Source organism: Nannospalax galili, unplaced genomic scaffold (genome assembly GCF_000622305.1).
Source record: "Nannospalax galili isolate Female #2095 unplaced genomic scaffold, S.galili_v1.0 scaffold589, whole genome shotgun sequence".
Taxonomy (NCBI): Eukaryota; Metazoa; Chordata; class Mammalia; order Rodentia; family Spalacidae; genus Nannospalax; species Nannospalax galili.
This window is the reverse complement of record NW_008360324.1, coordinates 52329-79154: the sequence shown is the minus strand read 5'-3', so window position 1 is coordinate 79154 and position 26826 is coordinate 52329. Positions and strand designations below refer to the sequence as shown.

Genomic DNA, 26826 nt, shown 5'->3' with positions numbered 1-26826 from the left:
TTCTTGTGTTTGATCAGATCACAGTGGAATAAAAGTAGAGATCAGTAACAAGTGAAATGCAAAACAAAGTCGTGGAGACTAAGCAACACATTGTTCATTGACGAGTGGGTCACTGGAAAAATCAAGAGGAAATAAAAAATATCTTAGAATTGAATGAAAAGGAAAATATAACATGGAAAGATTCATGAGATAAACTCACAATAGCACTAAGAGGGAATTTTAGGAGTTATAAGTACCTTACATTAAGGAATTAAAAAGATATCAAATAAGTTAACAGTGCCCCCAAAGCCTTGGAAAAACAAGGATAAATCAAATACCAAAATAGTAGACAGAAGAAATAAGATCAGGGCAGAAATTAATAAGATGTGAAAACATACTATACAAGAAGTCAACTAAATGAAGTGTTTCCTTGAAAATATAATATAAAGAAACTCCTAGCTTAAGAGACAAGACACAGAGAAAATACTAATAAAATAAGAGACAAAAACTGAGACAGTAACTGCCAAAGAATTACCTAACTTCATGGTTATAGATGCAGAAGTTTCAAGGAAAACCACGTTCAACTATATACAGTGTGATCACATAAGGTTTATTTCAGCAAAGAAACAGCCAGTGGCAGGAAATTCATTAGTCTACCACATCAGGAACAAAAGTTATTTAAGTGTCTATGGAACAAAAGTGTTAATTTAATTTTAAAAATTTTTATATTAGGATCATTAAAGAGGATGCTATTATTTTTAGAAAATATAACTAAAAATAAAGACAATTTTCAGATATTTCAGGAATCCTAGTCTTGCACTTATACACATACACACAAAGAGTTGGATAAATAGCAGTAAATATTTGTGAGTATGAAAGAACATATGCAGAAATTCTTTATTTTTCAGCTTTTCTGTAAGTCTAGAATGATTTCAAAATAAAGATTTTTAAAGGAAAGGAGATAAAACATTTATCAGTATATGCTGAAAAAGAAGCAAAATAAACAGTGAAATCCTTAGTATTTCTTATCATTGTTTGCAGTGGAGTTAAAAATCATTTATTTTAAATGAAATAAATAATTATGTAATTTTAGTGATTTTAAAATATTTAACAGCAATTTTTGCTATTTTTGCTATTTATTGGGATTGTTATTTTTTGTTTTTTACTTTTTTGTATTTTAATAAGTTATTAAAATAGAAAGCATCCTCTCTGAATAACTATCTTAGTCTAACTTGAGACATAAGAGTAACTAGAGAAATTATCTTTTTTAAAAAATAAATAATTTTTGAGAATTTCATACATGCATATAAGGTGTTTTGATAAAATCCATGTTCTCTCCCTCCCCTCTAACTCCTCCCATATCTCCCCATCATTTTTTTCTGATAAATTCACGTACTCTTTCTTCTTCTTTTATTTATTTATTTTTATGGGGCTTTTGGCTACTCTAACATTTCCCCCTCTGAAGAGGTAACCCTAAAATATTTTACGGATTAGTACAACCTCCCAAATACTTTTGACATTTTTGGAACAGAGTACGTTGCTAAGAGGCCCAAGGACATTTTGACTTTTAGCCAAGAAACTGGCTACTTTTCTTTGGTGTTTTTTACCCTAACTGCCTAGCCAGTTCCTACCTCCTATTCTTATCACAGCATCCTCTGAAGAGGTTACCCAAATTGCCAATAGGGAATTGGGACTCAGACTGCTCTGGTTTCTTCCATGCTGAACAGGGACATAGGGTAAGGCAATCGGAGTACTTCTTCAGTGGATCAATCAAAAAGACTACCAAATTGCATAACTCTTATCTCTAAGATGAAAAGAAAGTCTTTGAATCATGAATAGGAGATATGAAGGAGAAGTAAAGGTAAGAGTAATTAGCATTACAAGTTCTAGCCAGAGAACTACAAAAAAGTCAAAACAGGGCAATTTTCAATGCTCAAATGAGTCCATTGGAATTTCTTGACAAGGGCTTCCAAAAGCATCCCTCTAACTGGGTTCCTCCTTATTTTTCTTTTGTCTTCCAAGGTTGGACTCTAGAGTGATAGATTCAGTGTTTGCTTTTAGGTATTTTGATAGCTGTTGGAGTGGTTAGAATCAGTGTCATTTCCCTCTCAAAGGCTTCTAGATATGGTTGTGTGAATACAAAAACAAAGGAAACCTAAAAGATGCTCCAAGAACAGAAGCATGCCTATAGTCCCAGCACTTGGGAAGCAGAGGCAGGTGGATCTCTGTGAGTTCAAGACCAACCTGGTCTTCATAGTGAGTTGCAGGCCAGCTGGGGCTGCAGGGAGACCCTTTTTCAAAAAGACAAAAAAAAAAAAAAAGAAAAGAAAAGAAATATACTGATCACTTTAGTCTTTGGTTACACTTTCCTTTTGGGTGTTTAAGACAATACAGTTGGCCCAAATAAACTGATTTATTTTTACTTTTAAGGTTGTTTGAGGATCTGTTCCTCAGGGGGTCACATGGGTTTGGGAGGAGCCCCTGGCTCCTTTCTTTTACCAGTTCCATCTATGTGAAGATAAGTCAAAGGTCCTGCTCAACCATGGCTGGCTTCACTTGGAAGCATGTAGGAAATGTTTCCTCTGAGTTGACCCTCCTCTTTGTAGACTGGACACTGGTTCAAATCCATCTATGGGGTCTCCATGGCCTCCCTGAACAAGAAGACAGGTGACTCACCACAGTTACTGGAGATTTTGAGAGATGTTCCATCGTCCCCTGGAGGTTAGTCGACCTTGGAGGGAAAGGGCAAAAACTGTCTTTTAAGTCCCTCTGACCACATTAGTATAGGCCTCAAACTGTGGCTGTTAAACATCCAATAAGGTTAGTTCCACCAGCCTGGTACTTTTAATTATTATGTGTTATGTAGATAAGGCTTCGGTACAAAACCAAATATTCTCAGATAAACCTTGACTAGATATATATTTTGTTCCTTAAACTAGTTGACTGACTATGACCATAGACACTTTAACATTATGTGGATATTATGTTTGTTTCCTCCCTTATCTATCATAACAAACCTAAACAGACCTTCATCACTTACTTAGGCTTTCTCATTTTTTTCTATTTTGGAAAATATCTCTATTTCCCATATCCTTTTAATATCTTTTACATTCTCATTTTCTTTTTAAAAAATAATTATGAGACATAACAGCATTAACAAATAAAATTTCCATCTGTTGTGAGACTTCTTTTCCTGGGGATGCTAAACAATGCTTATTCCTTTTTAAGTTTCTCTTTTTGCTATTTATTGGGAGTGTTATTAAGAGCTTTACATGTAACTTCATCCTAACACAACTCTTCAAAATAAACAGTATTATTTATACATTTCAGGTTATAAAGAAAAGCCCACAAACCCTCAAATTCAGTTTCTTGTTAGAAAATAGATTAGTGTCACAGATACTCAGCTCACAACTCAGATGTGGCCAAGTCTGAAGTCCAAGCTAAGCTAATTTTTTCATCTAAGCAACCGACTGTTTATTTTATTTATTTGTTGTTTTGAGAGAGGGCCTTGTTGGAACTGCAATTGGTGTGGAACTCAGCAGCTCCAGGCTGGCCATTATCTCATAGATATCTGCATGCTGATGCATTCTGGGTGATGGGATTAAAGACATGCACCACCACACCTGGCTTATCTTTATTTTTTAAAAAGACTTATTTATTTTACTTTATGTTCATGTGCATGAGCCTGAGTGTATGTATATGCATCACATGCATGAAAGTCTCCAGGGAGGACAAAGAGGACTTTAGATCCCCTGGAACTGGAGTTATTGGTAGTTGTGTGCACCTCGATTTGGGTGCTAGAAACTAAACCCAGGTCCTCTGCAAGAGTAGCAAGTGCTTTTGACTGATGAGCCCTCTCTTTAGCCCCTCTTTTTTCCTTCCTTCCTTCCTTCCTTCCTTCCTTCCTTCCTTCCTTCCTTCCTTCCTTCCTTCCATGAATTTTACATATGCATACCATGTGTTTTGATTAAATCCATCCCCACTGCCTCCTTTCCAGCTCTTCCCATACTCCTCCAACTCTCCTCCTCAACTATGCATTCTTTTCAAACTTACTGAGTCCACTTAGTGCTGTCAGTATGTGGATGAGGCCATCCTTTGGAGCATGGGCTATGTATCAAGGGTTGTATCCCTGAAGGAAACTGACACTCTCTCACCCTCCCTCAGCTCCCATCAATTGTTAATAGCTCTTCAGCTATGGGGGATTATCCTAAACCCTTTTCCCATCCATGCTGGCTTGACCTTGTAAAAGTTTTGGTCATATAGGCACAGACGCTGTGAATTCATTTGTGCAATGGCCTGTCATGTTTGGAAAACATTGTTTTACAGCAGTCATCTGGTACCTCTGGTTCTTAGAATCTTTCTACCCCCTCTTCTGCAATGATTCTTGAACCTGGGAGAGAATGGGGTGTGAAATAGATGTCCCACTTAGATCTGAGCACTCCACAGTCTCTTATTCTCTGCAAGGTGAACAGTTGTCTGTCTCTGTATTAATCACCATCTACGGCAAAAAAGAAGCTTCTCTGATGAGGGTCGAGAGCTACACTAATCTATGAGTATAAAGATATGTATTTAGTAATGTAACACTATGTCCATTTAACAGAATAATAGCAGTAGGCTCTCTCTAGGGTCTATGCCTTTGACATCCATGGGTTTTTGGCACAGTTAATAGGCATGAGTTGCATCTTGTGGAGTAGGCTATATAAACCCAACCAGAAAGTTTTCAGTTACTCCTGTAACAGTTGTGCCCCTATTGCACGGATGGGAATATCAATATCCTTCCAGGCCATTCTCTATTGTAGCTTGTGGGGTTCATAGCTAGGAAAAACTGTTGATGACTTTCCTCCCCTGGTAGCATGCACAGCTCCTTCCAGCACTATTAAATCTGGGCAGTAGGGGTGAAAATTCTGGTCAGTACCAGCTTGCTTTCTCTATATTCTGTGACTCATGTATTTAGTGTCTTCACCAATAGGGTCTTGCTGTCAAGTTCTGGAGTTCAACCAAGAGAAATGACAATACTCTGTAATGTTGGGAGAAGGCACAATGGAACTCTACTAGGAAGAGGTAATTAACCCTGTTATTGGCTTTTTGCTTGATAGCACATAATGTCCTCTGGAACTGGAGTTACAGATGGTAGTTAACCACCATGTGGGTGCTGGGACTCAAACCCAGATCTTCTACAAGAGAAGCCAGTGCTCTTAACCTCTGAGCCATCTATCCAGTCCCCATTTTAACTCTTTTCATTTATTTATTTAAATTTGTTTTTATTGAATTTTTGTGTTTTTCATACAGAACATCTCAAACAATCTTAATCGATTATCTTTATATCCCAGTCCCCACTAGTACCCTCCCATAGCCCCGAACAGCATACCTCAATCTTATCTGAAGAAATATTGGCAACTGATTGCTGCTAGGTGAAGAAGAGCTGATCTCCCTAAAACAAGAGACTTTAGATAGGCTGACTGGACCTCAGTGGATGGACTTATACTGGGGAACGTCTGGGGACACTAACTTGACACAATGGGCATTTTAACTCTTTTTAAAAAGGTATATGAATATACTTTAGAAAACTTCTAAAATATAAAATAGTAGGTTTCCATATAAGATATTCCAACCTCTCTAATTTTAGTTTTCCCTCCGTATTTTTCCTCTGTCCTCCCTCCCATTCCCCTCCCCATTTAATCCTTCATGCCCCATTTTTCTCATTTTCCTCTTCATAATACCTGTGTTATACTATCACCTCTTCCATTGAAATTATGCCCCCATGGTTTCCTACAAGTTTCCTAACTTCTACAGATACTCCATTCATACGTACATATCTAAAGATTCAAAGCTACCATCCATGTATGAAAGAGAACATGTGGCATTTATCTTTCCAACTGCGAGTTACCTCACCTAGACTGACTACTTTCAGCTCTGCTCATTTACCCTGACATTTTGTAGGGTTTTTTTTTTTTGGTCTTTTTGAGACAGGGTCTTCCTGTAGCCCCAGCTGTCCTGGAACTCACTATGTAGACCAGGCTGGCCTTGAACTCACAGAGATCCGCCTACCTCTGCCTCCCTAGAGCTAGGATTAAAGGCGTGTACCACCATGTTCGGCAGTTTTTATTTTTGTAAATAAACAAATAATATTCCATTGTGTTTACCATGGTGATTTGAATGAAAAATGGCCCACAGAGGTTCAAGTATTCAAACACTTGGTAGGTTGATGACACTGTTTTACGAAGGTCGTAGAACCTCTAAGATGTGGCCTAGCTGGAGGAAACACTGTGGAGATGGGCTTTGAGATTTCAGGTACTTCCCCCACTTCTGGGTTTGCTCTCTCTGCTTTCTTCACAAGTTTGAAGTGAGCTCTCAGCTCTATGTCTTGACTAACACTTTCAAACTCATTCTATGAATACAGTACTGTACTGATACCAAAAGCAGCTAATCCTCACTGTCTACAACCATTTTTATTCCACCATTTGACACTTTCATTTTTTATTTTGGAATGTGTCTATTTAGTGTCTTTCCAATGGGATCTTTTCTGGTCAATTGCTTTTGAATTCTTTGTATTCTGAATACTAGAACTCTGTGACATGAGTAAACAGAGGACCCTATCTTCAGTACATGTTTCTCTTCATTCTCTTGAGAATTGTTTTTTCTGTGGAAATGCTTTCTACTTTGTTGTAATCACATTTTCTGTTTTTTTTTTTTAAATTTCCTTTTGTTTCTTGTGTTTTGAGGATCCAGTTCACAAAAAAAAAAAAAAAAAGGCCGTTCCAGGGCCTTGAAGTGCTTTCCCGTCTTTCATGATACTTCCAGAGTTTAGGGGTTAAGATTTAGCTTTCGTCTAGTGGAAATGCAGGTTCTCCACTCCAGTCCATTAGATGAAGAAACTTTCATTGCTCCACTGTAAGTTTTGGAACCTTTGTCAAAATCAGTTGCCTATAGTGTTTGGCTTCATTTTGGGGGCCCCCGATACTGTTCCATAACTTTGTTTATTTTACTTTTCTGGTCCTGTCTTCTTGGTGTTCTGTAGATCTCTTGCACTTTTCTGCTGTTTCCCTCAGACCCTTCTTTAGAGATCTCTCTTGAGATCTCTGTCTTGAGATCTCTGTCTCTTGAGATCTGCTGTCCATCTTTTAAATGTTGGAATTCCTAAATTTTGCCTGTGCTGTTGATTTTATGAGCTGTCCATTTTCATCATCCAATTCCATTACCTTTAATGTCATTTAAAATTTTATTATTTATTTATTATTTTACATGTATGAGTATATTGCCTGCCTGTATGCAAGTGCACCTATCTGTGCAATGCCTGCGGAGGTCAGAAGAGGGCATCAAATCCCCCTGGAACTGGAGTTGCAGACAGTTGTTAGCCACCATGGGGGTCCTGGGGATCAGACCCAGGTCCTCTGCAAGAGAAGCTGGGGGTACAGTAACATGAACCTTGCATTAGGGTGCCTGTGAGCTTGGCTAATGAATTGGTAGAAAAATGATTCCTGAATAAAGATGGCTTCTCCCTTATCCAAAATCTGTTTTCTTTGAGTTAGCTGGATGGAGAAATGCCATGACCACTCAGTGACATTTGGCCCAGGCTTACTAAAGTAACAACTTACAAGAATCAGTTGAGGAACAAACACAGAAAACCGTGTCCTGGAGTGAAAATAGCAGAATCTCTCTTTTACTAACATTTCTATAAGCAACAGGCAAATGATTTCCCCCCTCAAACCTGCTGCCAACCTTGCACAATCCCTTCCATTCTCCCTCATATATCTCAACTTAAATACAAACTGTAGCCCCTAACAAGAGAGGCCGGCACTGTTCTCAGTGTCATAGCTCCTCTTTGTCTGTGGAGAGTGAATAAATCTTTGGCTTCTACCACATTGATATAAATCTTTGCTTCCCATGATTCTTGCTTTAGTTTCTCATCTAATATTTATTAGGGCTCTTTCATGGACACAGGGCACTGGATAACTGTTCATCTTTTGTGTATTTCCTTCTAGTCATTTCTCTCTTCAAAACTGTGTCTTTCCTTCCCAGAGTTGTCATGACGGAAAACACTCAATCAGAACCTCCTGAGGTCCCCCTTTCTGGGCTATTTCCTAAAGAACCTCAAGGGTCTCTCTGTAGATAGAGTCAAACACCTGATCTTCTGTTGCAACATGGTCTCACTCATAGCAATAATGTACTCAGGAGGTTTCACCCGGAAACTGGCTCAAGTACAATGTCCTCCTTCAAATCTTTATGGCTACTGTTTTGGCAAATGTGAAGTTCCCTGTGTTCAGACTCTTTCAAACCTGCCAGCCTCTCAGCTCTGAATTCCTCTCACCACGGGCTTCTTTATCAATCTGCCTCCTTCCTCCTTCAGCTGTGGCTGACCCAACTCTGACTTTGATCTTGCTGACCAAGCAGTTCCTTCCCACGCCATTCCTGATCAACCTCCTCAGCTTCCTACACATCCCTTTTTTAAATCAACCATCTCCTCAGCCACTTGATCCAGTCCCCTTCTCTGTCCATATCGATTCAGGAAGTCCATTCCAAGCAGTTGATCCCGTTAACCATTTGCTCCCTGAGAAGTGGTTGGAGCAAAGGAAAATTTCCATTTCACGTTCCTTTTCTTATTTCTGAACTTTTTCTACAAATTCCTTCAAATTTACAATGAAGAAACTGATTTCTAACCTTCTCATGTGATGACTCAGCTCTAAAGACAATTTCCTCTCCAAACAATTTGACAACACTACAAAGTTTGAACTCCATGCTTGTGGGTGGAAGTAGTTATTGCTTTACTGACTCAGGAGGTAAGTAGGCTTACAATTGGGCAACAGATAAATATACTTTCACTCCACAAAAATGCTTATCCATACTTTATCAGTTTTTGTCTTATCCAAGACCAGATATCTTCTACTAGGGAATACAAACACCTCTGGTCTCAAATCCAATACCCTCAACTCTAAACTCTTCCTAAGAGTAGAACCTGTCACACACCAAGGTTTTAGAACACAGTCATGAAATCCACAGAGTTAACAGACTTCCTACTCCAAACTCATAAATACACATTGTTTATAGATCAGAATAGATTTGTCTTGAATGGTATGTGGCAATCAGGAACATTAAAAATTGCCCATTAAATATGTTTTTCTTATTCTACAGTTAATAGAGGCCACCAACTCCTGACCAAGGTGCAGTTGTCTACTACAAAGACTATCACAGGACGCAGGTTTTAGAAGAGCCTGGGAATCATAGAGCAGATAGAGTCTACAAAGGCTAAAAGGCTGCCCTCTTTTCCTTCCCAGCCACTGAAACTTTGGTTATCTGCTCAGTCACTCCCTAGGCATAGTCAAGGGTAATGAGAGGACTGGGTGCAAGATGGAGAAAGCAAAGAAATACCTTTATTTTCTGTATAAGTAAGGATTACCTATCCAGCCAACCAAAAGGAGATTCTCACTAGACTACAAAATTCCTTACACTAGGGTATTCACCCCCTACAGACCTCTTACTATTTTATCTATAACCTAAACCTAGAAATGACCCGTGGCCTTAAATGTACAGACCACACTGATATTTATTGTCCTTGACAGCTTGGGTTGACTAGAAACTTTCCCAGCTGTACCAGAAAAAGCCTCAGGATTCTTCAAATTCTTGTGCAAAAGATAATTCCAAGGTTCAGACTTCTGTTTCCTTTAATAGTCCCACCGCTGTCTGCCAAATTACTCAACAAGTTTCACAGTCGTTGGGTACCACCTTTAAACTTCACTCTGCTTACCACTTTCAATCTTTGAAAAAAGAAAAGATTTACTGTACCTCAAATCAATATTGGACCAAGCTGTCCCTCAGGCCTCACGGGGATGGCCTCGACTCTTAACCTTTCACTTTAGTATGGTTCAAAGCCACACCCAAAGCACCCTTGAATTTTAAAACTTTAGAGCTAATGTATGGAGGACTTTTCTTCCTCCACGGTATCTTCATGAAGCCCCTTCCATTGGGAAATTGTTCACCTTCTTTATAAAGGGAATACCAACATAAAATACACATGCAACTGCCATACGGGAGCCTATTACTTGTAAACTAATTTAAATATCAAAATGAAAGAAATCATGCAAAACTCATTGTATATGCTGATGAGCTTCTAGCAACCTCCCAATATTCCTCACTTGACTCTAAAATCTAGCCTGGAGACAGGGTCTTCTTAAAGGACTTACCAGGTAAGACTCCTCCTTACCAACCATCCTGGAAAGGATCTTTACTACCTCCATGATAGCTAGATTTTAGGACTCCCACCATGTATCTATCTCTCCAAACTCACACCAACTCCTCCTGTGGATTAAGACTCAACGTTGTTCTCAGTAATCAGTGATCCAACAGGTGATCTCAAAATACTCTCCAAAAAGCACACTCCTCAGATGTCTGAGAAAACTTGAAAAATCTGACTCAACTGTCAGAGGCCTTCAGTTTGCCGTTTCAACACAGGCCCTCGATAGCCTGCTTCTGAGCAGGCCATCAAGGTTGTTATGTCTCTGTCTTGGGCTAAGAGCTTCCAAAGAGGTTTTCAATATTACACTCGATAAAAGTTTAATCATCACTTAGGAACATCTTTCCCTGAATCTGATGTTTTAAAATATCCCTGTTTTGGATTCATTGACTTCTCTCTATAGGAGTCAAAATTTTAAAAAAGAAATTTGTCTGGTAATTTCACATATGAATATGTGATCTTAGATCAGTGCATGGGAGCTTGCATACTTCCGAAAGTGGGGGGGACCATTTCTCCAGCTCAAATTGAGGTCTATATTATGTCTGTACTCTGGTTCAATGTCTTCTTCTTGTGCATTTATCTACAGATCCCCCCATTTCCTCTAAACCACACCGACCCTGCTTTCCTCAGTCACTTTGCCTTTTCACTAACTCTAGGCCCCCAGAGGCTTCTGACCGGGGTCTGTTACATTTGAACACTGGAACTCCATTCTCTTTCTTATTCTGTTCGGGAATCCTAAATGCATCTCTTCTTCTGTGTCATATGGTTCCTCAGTGTATCGGGAGATATCACCGAAACTGGCAATCTACCTCCCACCCTCATGATAACAACAAAGCTTCTCTGTTACCACTATTTGTCCCGAGCCCAAGGTCTTGTATCATTAATTCCCTTTTCTTTGCTAATAATTCAATCAACATTGCTAATAATTCAATCAAGGTGCTCCTAGTCAGCCATGGACAGGTCTTTCTTGGGATGAGTTGGTATATGTAACCCCCTTATCTGGCGGGTTACAATCCCCCCTTCAAACTTGGCCTGATTCAACCCCTTTGGTAAATGTCCCATGTGAGGCCTTTGACTATAGTAGCACAAAATTGGAAAGGATTATGGACATATTTCTATCCACCTGCCTGACTCTCAGAAACAATGCCTGTTTTCTCTGTGGAGACCAAGTCTTCTTGTGCTTTCCACCTATTTGGATGGATATGTGCTAAGTTGTCTATACAGTATCAAACTTAATTTTCAACACCCCTGCCCTTGTCCCTTTCCAACACCCCTGTGTAGGGATCTGTGATGCATATGAGATATTCAAAACTGGTCTCATTGTTCTGCTGATAATCTTGACAGAAATAAGGCACTGGAGGACTAATTAATTCCCCAGTAGGTATTGGAGAATTGTCATTCTAAGTAAATAAATCATTGATGCAGCCATATCAGTGAAATCCTCCCAGGGACAAGTTAACTCTCTGGTAAAGATGGTAATCCAAAACAAATTACATCTAGATTTGCTAAATGCCAATCAAAGTGTGTGTGTGTGTATGTGTGTGTGTGTGTGTGTGTGTGTGTGTGTCTAATAAGTTATAAGACAGCACTGTTTTTATGTTACGACTGTGAACAATTCCTTAATGGTCTTGATTACATCATCAAAAAGACCAACAATAACAGAAAATCATAAAAAACTGGGGCTCTGACTGGTTTACTTGGCAAATTGATGTTTGTCCTTGATTCTTTTTGCTAACCTTTTAAAATCTCATATCTGTCTTGCTCCTTGTCCTAACCTCAGGCCTTAACTCCTTCAAATATCCTCTTTATTTCACAAGATAAAACATTTGAAACCTAAGATTCTTACTAACAAACAGTCTAATACTAACATATTTGACTCTGTCTAATATTAACCCCCTCCTCAAAGAAGCTATAAAAATGGATCTTTGGCCTTATTCCCCAATTAAGATTAATTTCCAAAAAGTCAAGAAAAGAGATTGAAAGTTCCAATGCAAAACATCTCTTGAATAAAAAAGCTTCCCTCTTGTAGTAACCCTGTTTTCTTTGCGTTCTAGCTGGATGGAGAAATATTGTGACCATTCAGTGACATCTGGCCCACGGCTTGCTCAACTAAGAACTTACAAGAAGGAGATGAGGAACAAACACAGACAACAGACAACCATGTCCTGAAATGAAAATAGCAGACCCCTCTCTTTTACTAACATTTCTAAAACCACCAGGCAGTTGGTTTCCTGAAACCTCCTGCCAGCCTTGCAGAAACTCTTCCACTTTCCCCCATATAGCTCCACTCAAATATAAACTGTAACCCATAAGATGAGAGGGTCGATCCTAGTCTTAGTGTTATAGCCCTTCTATGTCGGTGGAGAGTAACTCTTTTACTTATGTCATATTGGTACAAACTCTTGTTTCCTACAACTCTGTCCTCAGTTCTGCCTAAGAGCCAGATCCTGCTCTTGGATGGAATTTCTTAACCCTTTTATTAAGGACAGGATAATGAATCATTTAGAGGACCCTCAGAAACCTTGATATTATCAATCATACATCCACCAACACTTCTACCAAGGGGGTTCTTTTTGCTTTGTACTACAGAAAGAGAGGAAACAAGCCACCTTAATCTTGGTGTAAAGAGACTCTGAGCAGGAGATTTTGAGTGACTTACCTTTTCTCATCTGCTGTGTTCTAGACCCTGAATCACTTCCAAAAGACCAGGTGTTAAAGGAACACTTCCCCAGTCCATGTTGGTAGGAAGTGGAGGTATTGAGGAGTGGGCTCTACTTGGTCCAGGTTAGGTCTTTGAGAATGTGCTCATGAAGAGGACTGTGTTATGTCATTCCTCTTGTGTATCTTTTTCATCCAGGCCGTGCACAGAACAGCCTCGTGCACCACATACTAACACAGATGTGATTCCTCACTACAGGCCAACTAACAATGGAATGAAAGCTTGAAAATTTAGAGCCAAAACAAACCCATCTTCTTCTTACCTCGATTATCCTGTTTTTTTTTTTGTTGTTACATTAATGTGAAGCTGTTAAGCATATTCTCCCTTAGTCTAATCGGACTTGGGGATAAGATTCTTATCAGCTGAGCAGTTCTGCTCATGGTCATTAACCCCAGGGACCTCACAGCAGACAGGTTCAGTCCCTCCATCACAACCCCAGGATCTCACAGCATACAGGTTTAATTCCTCCATGACAACCTCAGGATCTCACAGCAGACAGGTTCAGTCCCTCCATGATAACCCCAGAGCTCTCACTGCAGACAGGTTTAATCCCTCCATCACAACCCCAGGATCTCACAGCAGACAGGTTTAATCCCTCCATCACAACCCCAGGATCTCATAGTAGAGAGGTTCAGTCCTTCCATGATAACCCCAGGATCTCACAGCAGACAGGTTCAGTCCCTCCATGATAACCCCAGGATCTCACAGCAGACAGGTTCAATCCCTCCATGATAACCCCAGGATCTCACAGCAGACAGGTTCAGTCCTTCCATGATAACCCCAGGATCTCACAGTAGACAGGTTCAGTCCCTCCATGATAACCCCAGGATCTCACAGCAGACAAGTTCAATCCGTCCATCACAACCCCAGGAGTTCTGCACATGAGCTCACTAAGGATTTCAGATCCCTGTTTTCCTTACGGTCCATTTTAATAATTTCCTCTCTCCCAAATTCATTTCTTTTATTTCAAACACATCTCTGTTTCTACATCCAATCTCTACTACCACTCCCTTTCTTAAAGAAAAGACAACTTTCTTTTCCTTAATAGTAAAACGGGAAAGCAACAAAGGCTGGAAACTCAAGCCAGAATGGCAGGTTGTGATCTTGCCTCTGTCACCTGATAGGGCTTGGGGCAACATCTCTTTGGAAATCTTGGAGGAACACTACTTGCTGGCTTGTCCACTGGATTACTCAAGGTCCATGTTTAGATAACTTTCTTATATGGCCCAGGCTTACCTGCCTCTGGATGGTGCTGCCACAGTGGGCTGAGCCCTCCCTCACCAGTCATCCATCACGACAATGCCCATAGTCATCCCACTGGCTAATGCAACTAATGAAATTCCTCAATTAAGTTTCCCCTTCCCAGGTGACTCTGGGATGTTCCAAGCTGACAACCGCAGCTACGTGGGACACTATGATCATACCTAGATTATAAGCATGGACTTACATAATTTCAATAAAACACACAGAACAGCACCTAGTAGAGGGTGGACAGTATAGCTTTTCATGCAAAGATCTAATTGATCCTTCTACCTGCTGTCATATTTCTATATGTTCTCGCATCCTATGAAGCTTTGCTCTATACTTATTTATACTTTCTCCACAAGTTAAGACTTTCTCACACACATGACTCAATATGCAGGGGTTACTTGACTGACCCAAAGTCATTCAAGTGGTTAGTTGCAGAATTTGAACTAGAAGTCAAGACAACTAATACGTAACACACTCAGGTTGCCATAATATTATTTGGTTTGAACAACAGAACTTCATAATTGGCTGACTGATCTTCCCCAGTAGGTACTGTGGAACTGCTGTCCAGTCTGGCATTTATTTTTATACAGCATTAACAACTAGTTATCCTGCTCTAGCAACAAGTATTCCCATGCCTATGTGTATTAGAATGATATTGCTGCTACTCACTTTAAGTTTAGGGAGAGGTAAATATTTCTCAGAGTGCCATTTCATCTCTTTGTGTTTTCTGATACTATGTAATATTGAGTCTGTTGCTATTTGTTGCAAATTTAAGAGTGTGTGTTGTTAACTCTTCACAAATACAGGGGACAGTTCAAGATTCAAAGTAAACATGGAGTCAATTTGCATCAAGAAAGGATTCAATCATAAATACTCAATGAAAAAAGTATTTATTTACTATGGTTGTTTATTATCTGTATTTTAGAGACAAAATAATCCTCCTAAAGTTTCTGGGTTTGGAGATTTGAGGTTTCATGTTCTCAGATATAAGTGTCAAAAATTGTCTCGTGCTGGGTCTGTGGAGAGAAGAGGAAAACATAGAGGATGGTTTAGAGCTGGCCACAGAATGGGTATAATTCTAACTGGGTGTAGAGAACAGGGTTTGCTACAGGAAACCAAACTGGCTGTGGTGGAGTGTGGGATCCACCAGACGTCTACCCTAAACCACGGACTCTGTTGAGGGAATTATCCAGAGTTACCGCTCTGACCCTGAGATGTTCATTGCTGTTATCACGCACTTAAGAGGAGCGTGAGACCAGGCAATGGAGCTGAGGACTTTGAGTTTGGAGGAGGAGTTTTGAAGGCCAGAAGGCTTGGAGTAAAGTTCTAGTTGCTCACCTGTGCTGCAGGGGGCGCTGTATTCAGCAAAAGCTGCTTCGTCTGAAAGACAGGAAGAAAAATCTGAGAACTGGAATTTCTATGGATCAGGGTTTTGTGGAGAGACTTTGATGCATTAAAACTGACAACTTTCCTCAATCAGGACCTGCATGATTGCTGAAAAGTCAGCTATCTGGAGAATTCGAGATTCAGAGTCCAGGAGTGCCTCCTCTTGACCCACTGATAGAATCCTTTACTGTGGCACACAATGGTCTGCTCATTCTAGGTGTTCAAGAAAAATACTAGTAGGGATTGATATTGATGAAGGATGTGTGGCCTTTCTGATCTCTTTCCATATTTGCTCCTTTTCCTGAAATATTTCTTGTACTTCTAGTCTGAAGAGTCTCATCACTAGTCAGAATAATATCACAGGCAATCCTCCAACTCCAGATTTATTTTCTTTTTTGATCACCAGAGACCACTCAGTCTTTAATTTTCTATCAGTTTTTAATCCTACTATAATTAACCATATAATTGTTTAAGTTCTGCTTTGGAATATCTAGAAACAGATTTATGCATTTATTTACCTACAATCACTTCTTTGTTAAAAAGATTTATTTCTATTTTTTATTTATGTATGCCTGCGTGTAAGTATGTGCACATAAGTGCTGGTGCCTGCAGAACCCAGGGGTACTGGATGCCCTGAAGAGGGACTTAGGTTAGGGAATCATCCATCGTGGGTGCTGGGAACTGAACTTGGGTCTTCTGCAGAGCAGTACATACTCTTAACCACTGAGCAATCTCTCCGGTTCCTATAAACATTCCCTGGTAACACTCTTGTTCCCTTGGAATAGAAAGTATGATTACTTGGCTATTGTTCATGGCAGCTTTGCAGTTCTGTAGGCCACAGAGACAGGAAGGAGACATCCTGGCAGGATAAACCAGAACCATGACTTGCAAATGTTGGTCCCACTCTAACTCATGCATTGAGAAATGAAGTGATTCACGTCCTTTTTCTTCCCTTGCTCACCTGTCTCGTAGTAGTCATAGACTTTCACTAGAGCTGGTTGCAGGTTTCTTACAGGGATGTCTTGTTGAACGGTGAAGGAGAAGTTCAGTGTCTGGTTGGTAACCTAGAAACAGAGAATGGTGACCTAGGACCAGGCAGGCTGCTGCTCTTCTTGTTTGGCTCGGCTCGTCTTCATTCTTTGAGGGACATTCTTAGCTGGTGGGTAACAGTCTCACAGTCACTTCACTCACACATATGGTGATAGGGAGTTTAGAGCAGGGACCCGAGGAATAGAGTAGAGGCTTCTGAGAACAGATGGGAAACAAACCGATCTATTGTAAAATTCCAATAATTATAATATAATTTAATGTCCAACATATGACTCTGTCCATCCTCTGTCAACGTGCTTCTCCAAAAAGACATTCTTTAGAACTTCTTTTCTCCTACGCTGTGTATTCTATGTAGACCTCTGCAGAAGGACTGTCTACCTAGGTATGTCTTGCAAAGCCGGCAGGGCTCTCACCTGATCCAGGTAAATCAAGATGTTGTTGCTGCTCACTTCTGTTCTGCTCACATGGCTTGATCTTTCAAGCTGAGGTAAATGGGAGAAAACACCTGTTACTGAGAAAGGGAAGTCCTTAGGGGGGAGAGAGAGACAAGTGGAGTGTGGGGTCGTAGAGGATATTAAAATGTGTGATTAAATCAATTAATTTAATCAAATTTAAAAGGTCAACGTCAGTAACGAGAGCAGATTCAGAACACTGTGAATATCATGATATTAGATACAAGGTTGATTATCACTACGCATCAGTAAAAGGCATTTTTGACTTTCATTTGAAGGTAAAAGCAGCTTCGATTTTATAGTACCTATATATCATCTATGCAAATATCTTCCTTTTTATTATGGTATTTGCCTTACCATTTTAAGTTTCTTCTTTAAAAGTCTATACTTGCAATTTTGGTATTTAATTATGTTCTCCCCTGAAATATTTGTTCACAGGGTCCATTACACTTTAAAAACTATTCTCAAGAAGAATGTAGGTCAATTAATTCCAGCACATTTCTTGTATTTCTTGTATTGGCTCCTAGCACAATTCTAAACTACACATGGTATGATTTAATTCAAATTCATCAGATTAGTAACTGAGTGACTTTGATATGGGTTGACACTATTAAGATGCTGTTGGTATGGTCTGAATCTGAGGACACAGAAAATCTACTATCTAGTATTTACTTACCTTTTTCACTGTGGGTTTTAGTGGAATAAAACCAGATACCATCTTTACATCAACAATCACCATGTTGGAGACTGGACGGCTCCCCGTGTAGCTACAGGTAAAAGAAGTGGATGGATGGGGACATTTTAATACTTTGAATCTTGCCCCCTTTGAGGTCCAGCAATGACCCCTCATGTGCTCAGCCACCTTTCCTAACACTGCACTGTCCTCTGTGATCTTTCCATCCAAGGAAACAAGTGACATTTACTGTCAATATAACTAGTTTTGAAAATTGACTACATAACACTATCAGGTGGAGTGCGTCAGAAGCATAGATTCCAAGCGCAGTGGAGAAATAATTCAGTTTTTGAGTGTGAACCTGGAGACTTTATTTCAGATCAAGGTCTACAGAGAACGCAATGCAGATTATACAACCTCTAGCATGTGCAACTTCTTTGTAACTTACACATTTTGGTTGGAAAATGATCTTTCTCAACACAGTCATTTCACAATTAGACCGCGATCGTTTCTGGAATTACTTGACATCTATGCTTGCATTCTTTGTGGCTGCTAGAATATAATTTTCCGTAAAAGTATATGAAACACACTAATAGATACAGTTGACAGATCACACTGTGTATTTTCTCCTTTAATCCAAGATCACCTCAGACTAGTTGTTGAGTACATATTTTTAAATTTTAACTTCATTTTATTTTTTGTGTGTATGTGTGTGTGTGTGTGTGTGTGTGTGTGTGTGTGTGTGTGTGTGTGTGTGTGTGTGTGTGTGTGTGTGTGTGTGTGGACACTTGTGTGCCATGGTGTATGTGTCCTGGTCAGATGACAACATTCTTGAGTCAATGTTGGTTTTCTCCTTCCACTATATCTCTCCTGGGAATCTTACTCAGGTCATCAAGCTCAGCAGCAATTGCCTTGGCCTGCTGAGTCATCACTCTGGCCCCTGATCATATGTTCCTTGACCTTTTGAAGAGTGTCTTTGTATTGAGTATGCTTTTTCCTTTAGAAATGAGAATTTTCAAAAACCAGGAATCCCTAACTTGGAGGTAAATAAAACTGAACCCAATGCTCAAGTATTGAAAAGAATCATCTATCCCTCCAGTATGGCAGTGGTGAGAAAAGAATTTGAAAGTGGATTATCAGAGCTTATAGCTCCATTGTTCACTTTGATAACAGTGTTTTATATACAAAACAAAATATCTGAATAAAAAGACTTGCTTGATGTTGAGATTACTCTATGAAGAGATCTAGTTAGGCAATATTTTCACAGCTAGGTAACAAAAAAATATTCTCACCTGACTTCTAAGGAGACCTGGAAGCTGGTGTGGGCTTTGGGGCCATCACAAGTCTGTGGTACTGTCTGTACCTGTAGAGTGAATGCAGACTCTTGCTTCTCCAAGTACACATTGTATTTCAGTGTAGCCTGTTAAATCAGTGAACATAGCTGGCATCCATCATATGGCACCATTCACCCTGACTCCACCCCATTTCTCCCAGTTGGAGTGTTACACATACAGGTGGGCGAAGGGAGATCTTCTGCATATCCACAACTCCCCCAGAGTCTTACCTGAAAATATGCACATCCTTCCCCTGACAAGTTTATGTCATACTCCCCAGGAATGTCTGGCAATGGGACCTGCTGTAGTAACAGTCGATTACTATTCTCCACTTGGAAGTTTCTGGAAAACGTCCCTGAAGACTGAATGGTCAGTGAAGAAGGTTTATGATGTCCAGCAAAAGTGGCTGCTTCATATCTGGACAAAGCGTGGAGAGCCACCACGGTGTCCTGGGGGATGTGAAAGGTCAGGACGGCTTCAGTCAGGAGGGGTTTGGGTTCTTCCTGGAGTCTACACTAGTCATTTCAAAGCTGTCATGAGGTTTCTGCCTCCAATTGTTTGATCATTGTACTTTAATTCAAAGATTTTTATTTAGTATATTCTGAGAATCAAAATGTTCACACAATTTCCGTTATCATATTATAGGAAATTCTGTTTCATAGCAGGCAAAACTTATAACTGTGAATTAGGTTATCTACCAGAATTTACTTTTTTCTTCAACTTCTAATATATATATAAGTCTTGTGAGTCTAATTTATGTGCCCAGATGTCCTTAAGTGATGTGAATCCATACACTGGATCCTGATTAATCTACCAAGAATCCCATCCTTGAGCTTGTCTCTCCCTTTTCCAGCAGCCATTGGTTGCCAAAATTTCCTTAGGTTGGGTTCGGGTTTGTTACCCACCTCCCCATGTCAATGATGGGATTCTGCCTGGCTTGAGCTTGCATCAGACTCGCTCATGCTGTCACCTTTACTATTAGTTCTTATGAGTAACTGACCACCTGTCTGGAAAACTGTTTCTTTGTGGTCATTCACCACCTCCAGCTCTTAACACTCTTTCTGTCCTCTCTTCCATAATGATCCCTGACCCTTCAGAGGCAGAGGTTTGAAATACGTGCCCTATTCAGGGATGAACACTCTGCAACTTCTAGAGCTCTGTGCATTGGCCAGTGTGGGTTTCTGTTCACACACAATTTTTAAACATTACTTGATATAGTAAAAGTTCCATTGATTGAATGGATGGTTCACAGTCATGGGTGATCCCAAATGTTGAGAGATTCAGAAAGGAAGTGTGAGTTTCTACAAGTTTGGGGAAGTTCAAGGATTATCTATGTATAAATAAGGTCAGAAGACTCTGTCAGCAGAAGAGGGAAATCGGCTGTACTGAGGGCAGCAGGAAGCTGAAGATGTCATCTTGGCTCACACACAATTTCTTAGTTCACTGTGCTAGTTCAGCTTGCGAGATGACGTCTAGGATTTTGGACATTCCAAAATTTTTGCCATTGTTGCTGTATCCAGGCTTGGTTCCTGGCTAATAATGCAGTCCTACTTCACCAAGCATGGTATAAAGAGAAGTCTAGGACCTGAGCTCAGACCAGGACAAGTGAACATGGAAAGTGCTATTATTTCTACATTGCCTATAGACTCAGAAAACTCGGGAGTAATGTTTCCTTGTTTATATGCCCTCATCCACCTTCGTCTTGTTACTGCTCCTATATCTCTTGTTCAAATCCCTAAACTGCACCCAGGCTCTGAAGGAGAATCACTGACCTGGGTGGAGGAGAAGCCACCGTGGGAATTCTGCTGTTTTGTGATCCACTTCACAATGGGGACCATGGCAGTCAGGTCCTCTAGGGTTGGGGCTGGCTGGGTGGTGAGGTGAGAGAGGAGCACGTAGGCCGCCATCTCCACCTCAGCAGAGGGAGCCTGGGGTTCATACAACTGTCCTGCTAGTGTGCTGGGTTTCCGAGGTCTTTCCCAATGAACAAAGTTGCCTTAAGGGTAAAAAGTAAAGAAGGAATTAAAAGAATTATTATTATATGTCAATATTTGGGGAAAAAAGTAGTATAAGATTTTAAAAATTTCATTCATTACACCCCAGGATTTATTAATCCAGAATGAAAATTCACCCTTGATATGAACTAGTGAGGTTGAGGAAAACACTGAGCACAAGAATTAATAAGCTGTCAAGTGAACTAATTTCTCAAATGGTGTTCTAGCAGATTTAGTCTAGAAAAAATGGCTGCTAAGATTTCTTCGTTGGTTAATCCTTCACATCTAACCTAAGGTTGCTTGTTCATTACTTAGTTAAAATGATATATAAATGTTTTTAGAGTCATCAAAAAATAGAAAAACATGGAAGCTGTCATGGACAGGAGTTTCTTTCCCATAACTCCTGGTAGCACTTACTTATCCTGATAGGTGTATGTCTATTTAAAATACAAGTATACACATTAACTACATTTGTCTTCATAAAAGAAATCTGGTCCAGGGACCAACCAGCTCCCTGAAAGTTTACACAATCCCAAATGGACAGTCCTAAACACAGGTACATACACACATCACTAAATGGAATCAGGGCATAATATATGTGTATTTATATATGTATATTTATAAAGGCATGCATATATGTAACAATAATAATCAAAGAAGAGAACAAGACATTGAGAGGCAGTGGGGAAGTGTGGGAGGAGTTGGTGGGGAATTGGGAGGGATGGAAATAATGCAGACAATACTCATATATAAAATTATCAAAAAAATTTATAATATAGAAATATTCCAAAAACTCTATGGGAAAATGAGCTATAGAAATGAGTGAGTATATGGTTTACAGAAAAGTGCATTATGAAACAAGAGTCTTCTAACTGCCTGAGATGACACACCTGGCCCATAATAAGATAAAAGCATATTAAGACTACACTGAGATTCTGCTTCTCAACTATTAGATCATCTCCAAACCTTTTCAACAAGAGGAAAAGGCACAGCACACACTATTCAGAGGAACGCAAACACAGCATTCTCTTGTGGAGGAAAATCTGGCAATGTCTGCCAGAGCTATCGCCCTTTATCCTCAGATCTAGAAACGCACTGCCCTACCTTCTCACAGGTTCACAGAAAGGATGGATGTACATTGCATTACAGTACTATTTATGAAAGCAAAAGACAGAAAAGACTTGTGTGTACATCAGTAAGGTACAGACTAGATCAGTTATAATACATCTATGCACATGGGTACTAAGATGTCAAAAAACAAAGAATTTCTGTATGTAAAAACAATAAAAGAAGTTTGAAATGCTCTGATTTTCCTATATTACATTTATTGATTTTGTTCCCAGTTGACAACATATTTCTGAGTGTAAAACAAGCACCAGTCTCCTGGGTAAAGCTGCATAGAAGTCTCAGCATTTCACAGGGGACAGAACTGAGAGAGACGTTGTTTTGCTAAGGTCTGTATACTTCCCTGTTTCTATCTGGGGAACTGAGTGGAGAGAAAAACCATCGCACACACTCTCACCGTCCTTCACCGCTGCCTCATCAAGGGATCTCAGTATTTCATTTCTTTTCTTTTGGTTCCCTGCCAGAGCAAAAGCATAGGCCAACAGCGCTTTGGTGTAGACATGGCTGCCATGAGGCCCCTGCTGTGCCAACTCCCAGACTGACTCCAGGCAGGTCAGGGCATTGTGGACAACAGGATGCTGTGAAGGCAGAACAGAGATTCCCTGAGAAACGAGAAAAGGGGCCCGGCAGGCCCTGGAGTAAATGTAGGGACAGTAAGAGCTGAGATCTGTGCTTTTATGAATTTATCTATAATGAATTTATATAAAATGAATAATGAATTCATCTGTAATCCATGCATCGATGTAGTACACATGTATGCATGCATGCATATATACATGTATCTGTATCCATTTCTTTGACTGTCTTTTAAAAATCACTTTTTCAGAAAGGGCTCCTTATTTAAAATGTAAAATTATACAGACACTATTGGAAGACACGTGTTTGGAATTCTTTGGGGGACACATCCAGGGTTTTATTGAACTATTGCACTCTTTTTGATAGAATCTGATAAATGCGTAATTTTTTGCAAAAGCAAAGCTGTCATTTTGGCCTTTAGAGAAGTGAAATGGCTACAGGTCAGTGGGATCACAGTAGCTTGGGAACCTGGAGAAGCAAAGTGGCACCTACTGTGACAGGAAGTGGAATTTCCAGAAGGGCGATGGTGATATAAGCAGACAGGGTCACATCATCCTCTACTCCACCCTACAAGATTAAGAGGGAAAGAGATGATCTGCACCACAGGAAGTCCTCCAAAATCATGCTTTCATGGCCAAGGCTTTCTGTTCAGTTGCCCTTTATAAGTTGTCAACCCATCCCCAGTGCAAGAGGTATTGTTCTCAAACTAGGGGAAGAAATATCTTCCTCCCCATTAGGAGGAGGACTTACTATCCTACCACTTGCTCTTCATTACTTCCCGGTCCATTTCTTTAGGCATTCCCTTGTGTTTCTAAAGTATCTCATCCTTAGAAAAGCTGTCATGGATTGTTACATCATCCTAATAATCAGTTCAGAAGAGAGATCACCTTCATGGCATTGTTGAACAGAGATCCGGAGCTCCTGAAGCAGCCATTGACTTTCTGCTGATTGGAGAGCCAGGCGAGGGCATGAGTGACGTGTGTTTCATCGATGAAGATGAAGGCTTGAGCTTGGGCAAAAGACTTGAGCACAAAGGCTGTAAGCCTGATGGGGGCGAAGAGTGGGAGATGAAGGCATCTGTTCTGACACTGCACAGGCTTCATGGCCTCTCCACACTGATGAGTTACGGGTATAGCGGTTTCTGAGTGGGTACAGCTGGGGAATGTCTTTGCTGCTACATAGAAACCCTCTGTTTCTTCAAGCCTTCCCAGCTGTTAATACACTACCATAAGTATCTGGTTGTATGTGGTTTACTGTCTTATTTCTCAGAGATTGCTTCACCTTGCTGACTCGGTTGGTTGACAATGACATTTGCAATCTAATTCTACCGTTTTCCCCTTTCAATGATTATCTTTGGTAAATGAGATTAACCTTCTCTTCTACAATTCCTGTTTTATGTTTTCTGCCCCCCAAAACCCTTTAAATTCTGTTGTCTTATCTTACTTTATTTGCTGCTCCTTTCAATACTCTTTTTACTTTTATTATTTTGTTTACAAGTACATTAGATCTTAATTGTTATGTAATACAAGGTCATATAAAGAATGGCTACAGATTCTCAGCTTTCAATTAAGACCATCTTTGGATATCTGACAACATGTAGCTGGTACTTTTCCAAATTATGAGGAATCTTAGAATGAAGTAAGAAATTTCATCTTACTGTACTGAATCACAGCTGTATTTGAGAATCAGAGCAATTTCAGAACTGAGACAATTTCCGTTCTTCGAATTATCATTTATACCACCTCAAGACATGGAATTTGCAGCCCTAGTTCTCAGTTTATGTTCTATGAAAGGAGGTGAATAATATCTGGTTTATGTAGAAGCCATGAAGAACAGGGTTGTTAGAAGCGTGTCGCATGATGCTCTATTCTTACCATGTGTTTCCTTGACTCTTGCCATCTTTATCCCCAAAGGCACTGTATGAGCCATCCTGGTGTTTGTAGTTCAGCTCTCTCTGATAACCTGGAATGGAAGGTTTCAGTTGATTGTGAAGAATCAGTGATGCATCAGAGAACAACAGGATGTGAAGGCTGCCAGAGAAGCCAGACCTGCCCCTGATGTGCCTGGGCTTCTCCTGCTTGTGGGATGACCTGAGAACACTACCCTGCTTTCCCCTTGCCTGTTAAGCCCACGTCGGGAGAGAACATTTACAATAACCAATGTGAAGTTTCTGAGTCTCACTAACCAGCATTGAGATAGCCAATGGCCTTGGACTTGATCTTCTCAGTCAGCTGTTGGGTTTCATTCAGGTATTTCAGTACATAGATGTTAGGAGCAAAAAGGACCATGTTCTGCTCTCCACAGCCATAGGGCATGTGCAGAAGATTCTGTATGTTTTTAATAGCTGAACCTAAGATATCACCTGGAAAACAGAGATGAGACATTAGAACAGACATTATCGTGATGAATCAAATAACATTTACACACAAGCACACTTCTAAAAGATGTGAAAAGAATTTTAAGCATCTGGTGTGCTGGGAACCTAGTGGATACTGAGAAAATAGAGAAAGAAGAAATGGATTAAAGAACTCAAGTGCAGTGAAAAGGCCCATTTGGAACCCCAGGGAGGGGGCAAACAGTAGCTGTCACTATTGCCCTAAGTCCTCCAGGGTGGAATGACTCACCCAAAACAGAGAAGTAGGCTCTGGCTGAATCTTTCACTACTGTTGGTGGGAGCTTCAGGGACAGTTTTTCGGTTAGATCAGAATCTTAATAAGAAAATCACATACATGTATTATTATCCATGTTCTCTGTGTTCCTAAAAAATTCTGTCTAGCCATTTTTAAAATGCATCTTAAACTTTGACTTTCTATCTCCTTAGCAGATAATCTTAGTGCATATATCTTAAACATTCATTTCCTGGTACTCAGGGACTTGTTAACCTCTGTCTTTTCCCCATTGCACTGAAGAGCAAAACAGCTGTCCAACCAGATGTCCTGGTTTTTCTGTGATCTGTTTCTCTACTTCTATTGATCCCATATAAAATTATTTTATAGACATATGAATGCTGTTTTTCTCTTGAATTTTTGACTTATGTATGTCAGAATATGTAATGTATAAACTGTAATTTGGCTTTTGTCACTCTAGGGTGCCATGACCTGCAGAGGTTTCCCTAACTACACCTGTGCTCCACTCATGAATGTCTTTCTATGACAGGGGTGATTGACAGGTTACTTTCTAATAATGAGATATCAGGAGAACCAGAATCAACCAAAGGCAAGAATGTGGCTTCAAAAAAATTTTTTTGTGTGTGTGTGTATTTCAAAAGTAAGTCTCATAATCTCCAGTGATCTTCTTTCTTTAACCTAAAACATTTAAAGAATTTTAATCTTATACAATGATTTTCTCAAATATTCAATTTTATTTGTGACTATTATTAGTTTATTCTTTTGAGCAAAGACATTTATCCAAATTTATTTCATCTCTCTTTTGTTAACTTTCTTATAATAATGGATTTTACATCATTAAATTAATGTTAAGATGAAAACTACTATTCCAATTTTAAATTTGTTCAATAGATATGTTTTGGGCAAGCCCTGTATGGCTCACTGTTTTAGATGCTGGGAGAGCAGTGAAGGTCAAGTGCGAACCATCTCCGTCTTTATGGTTACACCTAAGAGGGGACAGGGAACATTTCCTTGTCTGATACATTCTTATATTTTCTTTTCAAATAACTAGCTTCAGATTAAGAATACAGAGTGAAAGAGCATGTCATGAAACAAGTATTATAGAAAACCACTATGTTAAGTACGTACTATGATTCGGCTTGGTTTCTGTATGAAATGTCTTAGATTATAAATCTTAGTTTTCAAATGAGGTCTGAGATGGAGCATTTGTGAAGACAAGATATTCTGTTCTATATTTTTTCCATTTGTTTTTGAAAATTTTTATTGTGATTTCTCCTTAGCCATTCCTGACCTATAACCTTTCTAAGACTTTTTATGTGTTGGAGAGAAGTTTCAGTTTTCTAATGAGAGAGAGAGAGAGAGAGAGAGAGAGAGAGAGAGAGAGAGAGAGAGAGAGAGACACTAGACCGCTAGAGAGAGAGCTGTGAGTGCA

The 26826-nt window shown here is 39.7% G+C and overlaps 1 protein-coding gene across 1 annotated transcript in view; it reads right to left on the bottom strand.

The window, feature by feature from the left end:
• Nucleotides 1–15048: 15048 nt before the first annotated feature.
• The window catches only part of LOC103727563 (murinoglobulin-1), a gene marked incomplete at its 5' end in the record, with an annotated part of 56380 nt that continues 44602 nt past the window's right edge, over nucleotides 15049–26826 (bottom strand). Inside the window, 14 exons of the mRNA XM_029559854.1 lie at nucleotides 15049–15193; nucleotides 15516–15557; nucleotides 16525–16627; nucleotides 17027–17095; nucleotides 17742–17832; nucleotides 19031–19158; nucleotides 19303–19521; nucleotides 20845–21068; nucleotides 22589–22769; nucleotides 23260–23334; nucleotides 23655–23811; nucleotides 24642–24729; nucleotides 24953–25129; nucleotides 25392–25475. Of these exons, the coding sequence (XP_029415714.1) occupies nucleotides 15171–15193; nucleotides 15516–15557; nucleotides 16525–16627; nucleotides 17027–17095; nucleotides 17742–17832; nucleotides 19031–19158; nucleotides 19303–19521; nucleotides 20845–21068; nucleotides 22589–22769; nucleotides 23260–23334; nucleotides 23655–23811; nucleotides 24642–24729; nucleotides 24953–25129; nucleotides 25392–25475 (1661 nt within the window). The remainder of the gene's footprint in view (nucleotides 15194–15515; nucleotides 15558–16524; nucleotides 16628–17026; nucleotides 17096–17741; nucleotides 17833–19030; nucleotides 19159–19302; nucleotides 19522–20844; nucleotides 21069–22588; nucleotides 22770–23259; nucleotides 23335–23654; nucleotides 23812–24641; nucleotides 24730–24952; nucleotides 25130–25391; nucleotides 25476–26826) is intronic.